This window comes from Salmo salar, chromosome ssa12, assembly GCF_905237065.1.
Source record: "Salmo salar chromosome ssa12, Ssal_v3.1, whole genome shotgun sequence".
Lineage (NCBI taxonomy): Eukaryota > Metazoa > Chordata > Actinopteri > Salmoniformes > Salmonidae > Salmo > Salmo salar.
The window spans coordinates 24,340,018-24,351,691 of NC_059453.1; the positions used below are offsets into that span (position 1 = coordinate 24,340,018).

General features: G+C 39.8%; 1 protein-coding gene and 1 long non-coding RNA gene across 3 annotated transcripts; both read left to right on the top strand.

Annotated features, from left to right (window-relative positions):
• Positions 1-2,674: 2,674 nt before the first annotated feature.
• On the top strand, positions 2,675-6,073 carry LOC123725459 (uncharacterized). Its single transcript, XR_006757936.1, has 3 exons — positions 2,675-3,008; positions 3,285-5,100; positions 5,729-6,073. It is a non-coding gene; the product is annotated as an uncharacterized lncRNA (long non-coding RNA).
• Positions 6,074-6,591: 518 nt separating this feature from the next.
• LOC123725460 (mpv17-like protein) lies at positions 6,592-11,628 on the top strand. Of its 2 annotated transcripts, XM_045691140.1 has the most exons (4): positions 6,592-6,886; positions 7,270-7,340; positions 9,575-9,604; positions 9,842-11,628. In XM_045691140.1, the coding sequence occupies exons 1-4, from the start codon at positions 6,703-6,705 to the stop codon at positions 10,139-10,141; spliced, it is 585 nt and encodes a 194-aa protein (XP_045547096.1). In that variant the 5' UTR covers positions 6,592-6,702; the 3' UTR covers positions 10,142-11,628. The 2 variants fall into 2 exon arrangements, with proteins under 2 accessions (XP_045547096.1, XP_045547097.1); XM_045691141.1 differs by lacking the exon at positions 9,575-9,604.
• The last annotated feature ends 46 nt before the right edge of the window (positions 11,629-11,674 follow it).

Sequence of the window (11,674 nt, forward strand, 5' to 3'; positions counted from 1 at the left end):
AAGAAAATTAATTTACTGAGCAACAATGTAAACATACATTCTTCCAAACAAACTATTGTCCAATGGATTGATGATCATATTATGAGCAACAAGGTCTGCTCTTTTAGTCTGCAAACGGTGTCAGTGGAGGAGGTGTTAAACCAATTGAAGTAATTACCTAATGGTAAATCTACAGGTTATGATCTTATGGACAATGTTTTGCTTCGCTGTGCTGCTCCCCAGATTGCAGTTCCACTGAGATACATATTTAATTGGTCACTGGAAAAGGGGATGTTTGCAAATGTATGGAAGCATGCGAAACTGTGTCCTATTCCGAAAGACTGCAACGAACCCATTTCTCCTGCCAATAGTCGACCAATTAGTCTACTCCCTACACTCAGTAAGATATTGGAGGGTATTGTGAGTAGACAAACATGGGAGTACATGGAAAAGAATGATCTGATTACAGCCAATCAGCATGCTTATCGCAAAAACCATTCCACTACTACTGCATTGGTTGACATGACTGACCAGTGGCTCAATGCTATGGATAATGGCAAGTTTGTGAGTGTACTATTTTTAGATTTCAGTGCAGCATTTGATTTAGTTGATCATGAAATAATTTTGACAAAATTAATGCATTATGGTTTTAAGGAGGCAGCATTGAATTGGGTACAGTCATATCTAACTGACAGGAAACAGTCCACCTATATCAATGGTTAATTTTCTTCCCCTCATGTGTTAAACTGTGGAATACCGCAGGGCAGCTGCCTTGGGCCAGTTCTTTATTTAATATATACCAACGACCTTCCCTATGCCTTAGCTGAAACTCAGGCTACTATATTTGCAGATGATACTACAATTTATGCAGCAAGACAATCGGTTCAACAGGTACAGCAAGCTTTACAAGGAGATTTGGAGAATATCAGGGAGTGGGTTTGCCAAAACAAACTTGTTTTAAACACCAAGAACACCAAAGTTATGTTGGTCTGTTCCACTAGGAAAAGGCCAAAACAGCATGGGATACAATTAAGTATGGGAAGTGTACTAATTGAAGAACTGGCAGAAACCAAACTATTGGGAGTGCAGCTAGACAACTGCTTATCATGGTCGTCTCAAATAACTAATCTATGTAAAAACAATATTAAAACAGCATGCATGATCAGAAGGATAGCTAAATATTTACCAGGAAAAATTCTTCAGCAAATAACACAAGCATTAATTGAGCGTCAGGTGAACTACTGTTCTGAGGTCTGGGGAAATGCATCATCAAGTGAAGTTAGGAGGCTGCAGATTGCACAGAACAAAGCAGCAAGGATTGTTTTACGGTGGAGATGTGGTTCTTCTGTTGCAGTCATGCACAATGTTCTTGGTTGGTCATCAATCGACAAGATAATTGAAAAAAACATGCTTATATTATTTCATAATATACATCATTTAAAACGGCCAAGTTCTATTCACAATGGTATTCAGTTGGTAAGAGACAGACATTCCGTAAATACTAGGAATAGATTGTCCACCATCTATGCGTTATCCAGACAGGAAAGAGAAATAGGCAAAATAACATTTCAATTTAGAGCAATAAAGAAATGGAATAAATTAACTGAGCAAACCAGAAACCTTTCAATATATAAATGTAAACATTATTTTATAACGATTTCAATATAATACATAGAAATGTTGTGGGACTATAGTAGATGAAGAATTAATATTTTTTAGAATGAGTATTTATTGGGTCATTATGTTAGTATATTATGTATGTTTGTAATAGTGTGTTATATGTGAAAATGTGTTCGTATTATAAATTGTGTTTTAATGTTTAAGGACTCTTGGAAGATTAGTCCAAATGGGGACTAAAAGAGATCCAAATCAAATAGTCATATTCTATAAATTGTGTATTATTGTGAATGGTATGGGACACTTTAAGTGTATAAACCATAGTAACCTGCACCATAACTTAACCTGCGTTAATATGTTTCAATGCAAGACAGCTAAAGAACAGCATGTGAGAGGAAACCTCTGAGTGACAACATTAAAACAAAGTTACTCACCTGTGCAATGGCGAGTGAACGCTCCCCAAATGTTTATGGTAAGTCAATTCCAGTTCAGCTTTCCTGAATGTTTAGCCTACATTTGGACGTCATTACTTTTTGATAATTCCTTGCTTTACACAGCATGTGTTTGAAACACATTGTGTTAGTTAGACTGTGTGCTAAGCTTGTGTCTGATTATTACCCTCTGATGCAAGGGGTCCTCCTCCCCAGTCAGATCTTAAGACTCCTGCTGCTTGGGAGAGTAGGAGCTGGGAAGAGTACAGTAGCCAAAACCATCCTGGGCAGAGATAACTTCCGGAGTGAAGGAGGCATGTGTGTGAAGAAGCAGGGTGAGCTGGCTGGAAGGGACCATCACCGTGGTGGACACCCCGGGCTGGGACACTGTGATGTACACGTCCACACACATCAAACAAGATATTAAGAATAGTGTGACCCTATGTCCTCCAGGACCCCATGCTCTTCTTCTGGTGGTGCCCATGGGTGACCCGCTCTCCTCCGCAGAAAGAAAGGCAATTCAGTATCTCATGGAGCTATTGTCAGTAAGGGCATGGAAGTTTACCATGGTCTTGATTGTCAGTGAGGCTGAGGAGAAATGCACATCCATTGAACAGAATCAGATGATCGACAGAGCAAAAAAGTATTCTAGCGAAATGTGGAGACAGACACCATCTCCTTGAGTGTGGGAATTCTCCTTCCCAGATTTCTGAGCTCCTGAAAAAGATAGACGCCATGGTAGCAGAAAACTGTGAAGAATTCTTAATCCCCCAAGTATACTATGAACTGATGGAGACTACAATGCCAAGAGAAGTGACCGAGCTGAGAAGGATGTATGAAGACAGAGGACAGACTGAAACAGAAATACAAAACAGAGTTGAAGGAAAAGGAAGAAGAGCTGAAGAAGTATAGAGAAGAAGAGAAGCCTAAAGAAAGGTTGATGAAGAGGACAAGTAGCAGTCAACTACTTTCCCCCCAGTAGTAAGTATGATAAGTTTAAAATTGCTTCTAAAGTTAGTAATTTCCACTTTGACATTTCAGACTAGATTTGCCCTAACAAAAAATGTATCAACCACAACAGAACTGTCCTTTAAAAATAATCCACACAATAATTCACATTTCCTATTGCTGCAGGTTTATTTTCCTGCTGTAGCATACTGGCTCAAATTAAGATCCTACATCGGTAACTGTGATCTGATTCATGAACTGTCTGTGTGTGTGTGTGTGTGTGTGTGTGTGTGTGTTTGTTCTTTGAAGTAAGCACAGAGAAGCAGGACAGGTCGGTAATGGCTGACCATCAGAAGGTGGACCTACAGGCCGTCAAGCAAGGATACAGGGAAGAGGCCTTGTCTGTGGTGGGCCACTACGTCAAACCACTAATAGTGATTATGACTGCTGTAGTGGGGGCACTCAACAAAATTTAAGCGCAACGTTCTGGGACTTTTTTTGTGTTATGATAACATTTGCCGCAACCGAACAAATGTCCTGGGAATTTTCAGAGAAACAATTTTGGTTTGTTAGATGCCCTCTCTCTCTTGCCCTCTCTCTCTTGCCCTCTCTCTCTCTCGCCCTCTCTCTCTTGCCCTCTCTCTCTCTCTCTCTCTCTCTCTCTCTCTCTCTCTCTGTAACTGATGGTTGTTGTTGAGAGGTTTTTATTATTGTGTGGGGGTGAATGTCTGCACCCTTTGCGACCTGATGGATTGTGTTGATCTGAGTCCTACTATACTATTACTATACTATTTTCTGGTGTAGTCATGTTATCCAGTAGCTGTAGATATATATCAGTAGTAGAATCATTCTGTACAAACAGCAAGGGAATTTACTCAAACGAAAGGGCAGTTTGCTCTGGATTTACTCTGACAGCCGCAGAAGAGAAGGATAGTAGCAGACTTGAGAACTTCGGAAGACATTAATCATTTTCTTCTCAGCTTTTTAAATGATCACTTTTCAAGGATTTCACAGAGACACATTTAACATACAGCACAGTAGGCTTGAGCATGAATGCATATATTTCAGTGAATTAAATAAACAAATGTGAGATGCCATATACTCTTTTGCAATATAAAAAAGGTGATACATTGTAAGGATGAATTCAAAACGGTTCTCTTTTCATATTGTACTTTATTTCAAATATGTATCACCACAGAATTTCCTCTGTTGACCCACAGTTTTCTCATACTGTATTTGTTCACTCAAAAGTCTGCCCTGAGGCACTCACTAAACCCACCTTATTACAGTGCACCTCACACTGGTACCCAGCTAACCAGCAGATTTTTGCACTGAACATTCTATTCTATATTTAATTCATCTTTAACATGATTTATTGAGCTATAAATGTTTTTATTTTTGTTATTTCTGATATGAAAAACCAAAAACACAAATCCTAGTATAGACGCCTATGTGTCTTTGTTTGAATGTTTTCTCTAAATTAAATGTTTTCATATTATGATTGTTTAAATTAACACATTTGCTCACAATATGTTACAGACGTGTTTAATGTGTTATATGTACACCTTTTATTCGAATACTTATGAAATGCACATTGTTATATTTGGTAACACTTATTTTCCATCGACTCCAACACCATTCAATGCAATGTGGGTGGAGCTATGTCTACATAAGGGTGCTAATAAAAAAAACTCACAAAAGCTCTGAGGAAGGCCGTGAGGTCGTTACGTAAAGCTTATTAAAGAGTAGTGATACTAGCAAGAGCATTGTGCGGGTTTCTCCTTTTTTCTCATCTGACAATATGTTTAAAAACATTATATACATAATCAGATTTTTTTTTTAAGAAAATATACTCTAACCAAAAATGTAGCAGAACACATGTGCAGCTTGCTCCTCATATTGCACGGCAACATCATTCTTGATCTTGAACTTCTGTTGGTCATACTATTATTCCAATTCATGCTCAAACCTGTATGATAATCCAAAATAAATCTTTTCACCTTTCGATCCGTGCAGGTGCCAATCTCGAGCACAGGATCGTAGCGCACTGGTGTAATGAGGACAAAACAAAGAAACATGGCACACAAGGAAGAGGCCGACAGCAGGCCATAAACAGCAACCACTGGTAAGAAGATATATAGGGGGTGAAATTAGATTGAAACGGCTAAGTCTGGGGGTCATAGTGGGGGGTCAAAACATAGCTGAGTCTAGGGGGTCATAGTGGGGGGGTCGAAACATAGCTGAGTCTGGGGGTCATAGTGGGGGGGTCAAAACATGGCTGAGTCTGGGGGGTCATAGTGGGGGGTCAACATGGAAACCTGGATTGAAGAGGCGGGAAGCTACGGGTTGCTCCCCCTAAATGTGCATATGAATGAATGACACTAGCTAAATACAGAGGTAACTTTACAATAAATCCCAACTAATGTGGCTTGGGGCAACTCCCTGAGCTCTGCATACAAATGTTGTTCTGTTGAAACAGCCCAATAATGATGGATGAGTATTGCAATCAATCAATCAAATTATATTTTATTACTTTTTATAAAGTCATTTTTACATCAGCAGTAGTCACACGGTGCTTTACAGATGCCCAGTCTAAAACCCCAAAGAGCATGCAATGCAGAAGCACAGTGGGCAGAAAACCAGGCTGAGGGTTGCCAGTCCTATTCTGGCTGTACCATTATTAACTTAATTTATATTAATAGAGTAGTTTCTGTATTCATGTATGTTGTCTGTGTTTTTTACCCCATTTTAAGTGACTGAAGATGCAGAAGACACGAGGAACAGGTTCTAAACAGAACCAGGAACTACATGAGCTGAAAGCAGACCTAAACAGAACCAGGAACTACATCAGCTGAAAGCAGAGGTGGACATGCAGAAGCAATATGAGCTGAAAGCAGAGGTGGACAGTGGTGTGCAGAAGGAGACGAAAGTAAATATTAGCAAAAAGTCACATTTATGCAGAATATTTCCGTTTTTTGTAAATATTTAATCCTGAAGTTCCTGTTGTCTATATTTTTATTCTGCACATTTTACAGTGGAGACTGGTGTTGTATAGCATTGGAAAAACTCAGTTGGCTTTGCACAGTGCACATTATGGGCTTTGTGCATTTTTAACATTTAAGATAAAAAATCCTATTCTATTATAAAGGTTCATTGAATAATAAAGATATAATCTTTCAATTATCGTCTGCTTGAGATCTGTGTACTGGACTGTAATACAGTGGCCAATAAGCTCCACCTCAACATGGCGTCTTCTGCTCTGATTTAGGGGGCGTTCCCATTTTATGCAGAATTCAGTACGGCGCTATGTGACTTGACGTTTCGGATTTTACGCACTAAACCCCTCTGCTGGTTTCACCAGTATTATGCTCTTGCTTTACATTAATTTAGCCTTATTTAGTGAAATTCGTTGATATTTTGTCAAAATATAATTGAATTGAAATGTATGTTACATTCGAAATGCGATAGGCCTATGTGTAAGTGAGAGATTATACCAAATGGGATTTTCAGACAGAAGACGGCGAAGACCCCATCCGTCAACTGCTTGATATCGACCTCGTTCCATTTGTCATATTCTATTCAAGGTTCTGTATTCTGATGTCGACAACATGAGAAAGGCATTCATAAAACACGTCAAAGGTTTCCGTGGCTTACCAACGTAACCCTCTACGGTTGCCTGTTTGCCGGTGGGGATTTCGTCCACCAGTTGTTCTCGCGCAATGACAAAATGGACTGGAGGCACACACGCAATGTGGCAGTGGTCGCTTTCAGTTTCCATGGCAACTTTAACTTCTTCTGGATGCGGTTTTTGGAGCGTAGATTTCCCGGGAATTCGGTCAGGATGGTTGTGCGTAAACTTTTCTTGGACCAGACCACAGCCGCTCCTCTGGCCACTAGTGTATTCTACACAGGTTAGTCAGAACGATCGTGAACACTCATTGACAAACAATTCCGCATAGCTTAGCCTATGTGATATATTCTTGACAGTTAATTGTTCACTTCCAGCACGTGTTCTAGGCCCTTTCTGTGAATATGTAACAATTGGACCTTAAACGGTTCATTCTGTAATTGGTCATCTATTCGCAAAGTTCACTCTATCTGTCTGTGTGTAGGCCTAACTGAGGTCACGTGAAAGACTTGAACAGATGTGAGCTCCATATATGACCTATCTGATATTTAAAACCTACTAATGTTGGTTTCAACCAAATAAAGTAGCCATTCAAGTCAATTGTTGTCTCTAAATGTAGGCTAATAGATATTTGACCAAACACACTGAGCTGTGTTCTCCCCTTAGGGGTGAGTTTCTTGGAGGGCAAAGAGGACATTTTCCAGGACTGGAGGGAGAAGTTCCTGAATACATATAAGGTGAGTCTATAGTCTGAAGGGAAATTCCAATCATGCCTGCCGTTATAGGGTCCTGTTTTACTGGTCAGGTCAGTCAGTTGGTTAGGAAATACCCTGGCGCTACTCAGTAGTGATGCGCAGGTTGACTCATAACCCGCAGTGCCGGCTATGTTATGCGTGATGATTGTGAGGAGCTATACAAATTCGATAGTCACAAGACGGGGACTTTAAATAGGGAAGTTCAAGGGAACTATAGCCTGCTGTTCAGCTGGGTTAAATGGAAGCTGAACTCGGGGCGGCAGGTAGCCTAGTGGTTAGAGCATTGGACTAGTAACTGAAAGGTTGGAAACTCGAATCCCCGAGCTGACAAGGTAAACATCTGTCGTTCTGCCCCTGAACGAGGCAGTTAACCCACTATTCCTAGGCCGTCATTGAAAATATGAATTTGTTCTCAACTGACTTGCCTGGTTAAATAAAGGTTAAAAAAAAAAAATAATCTGGAGGTCTATAACCTCCAATGGTTGAAAAAGTACCCAGTTGTCATACTTGAGTAAAAATCTACTTGAGTAAAAGTATTTGGTTTAGAATATACTTAAGTATCAAAGTAAATGTAATTACTTAAGTATCAAAATAAAGTATAAATCCTTTCAAATTCATTTTAATAAGCAAACCAGATAGCACCATTTTCTTCTTTTTTTTATGTACAGATAACCAGAGGCACATTCCAACATAATTTACAAACAAAGCATATGTGTTTAGTGAGTCCGCCAGATCAGAGGCAGTAGGGATGACCAGGGATGTTCTGTTGACAAGTGCGTGAATTTGACAATTTTCCTGTCCTGCTAAGCATTCAAAATGTAACTATTACTTTTGAGTGTCAAGGAAAATTTATGGTGAAAAAATACATTATTTTCTGTAGGAATGTAGTGAAGTAAAAGTGAAAGTAGTCAAAAATATGTAAAGTACAGATGCCCCAAAAAACTACATAAGTACTACTTTCAAGTATTTTTACACCACTGATAACCTTTCACATAGCCTTAATATTAACTACTGCAGAGTAATATTTTCTTGCAGTAAAATAATACACCAAATGTAGGCAAAATGTTCACTTGGGAACAGGAGTCGAGAAATATGATTTATTTTTTTCAGCATCTTGAGAGATTGAGAATGCTCAGTTAGATATCATCTGTAGAGGTGGTAAAATCTTAGTATTTCAACCACATAAAATATGCAAGCCTAACTGAAATCTTATCAGAAACATGTTGGGTCGTTCTCACAGCTTTCTATTTCCTTACAACCAGTCAACTGGTGCCATTTGGACTTTTCGCACAGAAAATCTTTCCCATTTAGTTTTTTGCGTTTTCTCCCAGGTCCCTAAACATCTTTGCTCTGTGAAAGAAGATGACAGAGAAAACTTTACCGATGTCAACTAGATTGAAGCATTCATTCTATCGATTTATGACATTCTGGTGAGCAAGGATTTATTTAGTCTTCTAGGGCAACATATAATGACAGAAGAGAAGCTGAATGTATCTAATTATAGACAAGTTGACTAACAAATAGCCTACCAAAATGTCGAAAATTATAAGCAGAAACATATCTAAACCATGCAACAAAAAAATCCTGCACAAACTGTCCAAAAATAGTTTCCGCCATATTTGACTGTAGCCTAAAATGCATTTTCTATATTTGCGTGTTAGATTTTCACTTTATCACATATAGTCAGCCCTCCTTCTTTTTTTTTCATAATTTTTTGGGGGGGAGTGGAGGTACTTTTCACCCCTTTTTCTCCCAAATTTCGTGATATCCAATTGATAGCTACAGTCTTGTCCCATCGCGGCAACTCCCATATGGACTCGGGAGAGGCGACGGTCGAGAGCCATGCGTCCTCTGAAACAAGACCCCGCCAACCCGACCTGCTTCTTGACACACTGCTCACTTAACCCGGAAGCCAGCTGCACCAATGTGTCGGAGGAAACACCGTACAGCTGGCGACCAAAGTCAGTGTGCATGCGCCCAGCCCACCAGAAGGAGTCGCTAGAGCGCGATGGGACAAGGACTTTCCAGCCGCCAACCCTCCCCTAACCCGGACGACGCTGGGCCAATTGTGCACTGCCTCATAGGTCTCCTGGTCACAGCCAGCTGGATCTGTAGTGACGCGATGCAGTGCCTTTGGGCTGTCTAAAAACAGGCCAAAGTCTAAAAACATGGACAAAGTCTGATCTTGTAATGGTTGCTATGCTTTTCTCTTGCAGACTGGACTCATGTTCTGGCCATTCATGCAAGTAAATTACTGTCTTTGTATAATCATATCTTAGTCTATATGTAAGCCTTGAACAATGCACATCCTGTCCACCCAGTACCACTAACTTGAACAATGTCAATCATTATGGTTTCATGATATATTTACTCTATCCCATGAACATTTACAAATGTACAATGAACAAAACTTTGCTCTCTCACCTACCTCCCACTCTTCCTCCTCTCCTCTCCTCTCATCTCTTGCTTCCCCTCTCTCCAAGTTCCTGAACTTTTCCATGGTGCCTCTGTACATGCGGACCACCTTCACAGGGTGCTGTGCCTTCGTCTGGGCCACCTTCCTGTGTTTCTCACGTCAGAGTGGGGACGGCACGGCTAACGCCGCCCTCGCATGGATGTTTACTCCAAAACAGGATACGACGACAGAGCCTGAAGCGGAGAAACTAGGGCCCAAAGTGGACCAGACAGGGCCAAAAGTGGACCAGACAGGGCCCAAACCTGACACAGAAGGACCCAAACCAGAGAACCCAAGCCCCAAAGAGGAGACAAACACCCACCGTTAAGCAGGACGACCAAGCACGAACAGAGGTGGAGGCTAGTTTGAACAAGGGAGCACAAACTGACACAACACCTAGCCAGGAGACGGGACCACAGACAAGCACTGACTCAAAATGAATCGCTGGCAGATTCTAGTTCTATAGAACCTTCAGATAAGAATACTGTCTATTTATGAATCTTATATCTCAAAATGTTCTCATCTTGAAATGTTCAATTCCAATGTGCTATGCTACTGCACAAGATATCGGCAGGGTGTAACGTATTACTATACAAAGGGGCTTTGTATTTATTGAAATTGTTATTGATAACAATTGGATCCAGCATTCTTGAACAAACCATACTTGAACATAGAAGTGCTTGTACTACTGTACCTATTTTGATCTCCCCCTTTCTCCATCTCTCTCTCTATCTCTCTCTCTCCCCTCTTGACAGACAACTTGTAAAATCAGTGTGTTGTACAATGTTGGCTATTTTAAATGTTCTGCTCTTATCTCTGAAGTCTGAAGGAATGAGTATGCATTTCCAATTAGCATTGACTTACAGTGATACACGAATCTTGTTATTTATTTGTTTGCAATATTTCCTATCTCCTGTCAAACATCACATATTTCTGACAACATTAATAATTTATCCAATCTATAGAAGTAGATACATATGTTAACACTATTTACAATAGTTGATAATCAATGCTCGATATAGATTTTTGCTTGATATTATTATCCGTTAAAAAATGTTTGAAAAGATTTTCCATTGCACGTCCTGAATGAACATAACTCTGAAGTGGCTCCTACGCAGATGATATTCACATCACAGATCTGCTTCCCCTCAGAATCTGCTTCCCCAAGCAGACATCTGTGCCCACCCTCCTCCTCCTCCTCCTCCTCCTTCTCCTCCTCCTCCTTCTGTCAAGGCTCTCATTATTGATAAACAGATGTTCAGGGTATTGATTAGGCATTTGTTTTAATGCAATTAGTGGGATTACACTGGGTTAATTAGAATCTGTGTCTGGCTTGGCTCTGACAGTGATGACAGTGGAGCTACGTTGATAGGGGAGCCTGGTATTTCTTTTAATAGTGATTGTGGGAACTGGGGAGGATCAAATTGTACTGAATGTCTTAATAACTGGGATTACAGTAGATATTGTGTGGAGAACGCTGAAACTACTGCTGTTGTTATGATATATATTATATTTCCTATCATGTCTGTACATGATCCAACTAGTACATAATGTTTAGCAGGGCAGTATGTACCTGTCGGTACTATAGGGCTATATTCAATTGTTTTTATCTGTGGGATCAATCTAAAAACATATCTGTATTTCTACTAGTACACAATTGTTATACATTGTAATACGATTAATATGATATTTCACTAAATATTTCGAATGTAGGCCTATTGAGGCACATCAATCCAAGTCTATTGAGAGACTAACCTTGCCTCAGATTAAATATATTTATTATTGTCTATTAAAATAAAAACATCATCAATGCTGGTCTATTCTATTTTTTAATTAATCTCTTAACACATATATTTTACAC

Bases quoted from the DNA above. Each gene is read 5' to 3' on its own strand.
- LOC123725460 (XM_045691140.1), top strand. From the start codon at position 6,703: ATGGACTGGAGGCACACACGCAATGTGGCAGTGGTCGCTTTCAGTTTC. The intron at 6,887-7,269 runs GTTAGTCAGAAC...TTCTCCCCTTAG, and splicing joins CACTAGTGTATTCTACACAG to GGGTGAGTTTCTTGGAGGGC. The intron at 9,605-9,841 runs GTAAATTACTGT...CCTCTCTCCAAG, and splicing joins TGTTCTGGCCATTCATGCAA to TTCCTGAACTTTTCCATGGT.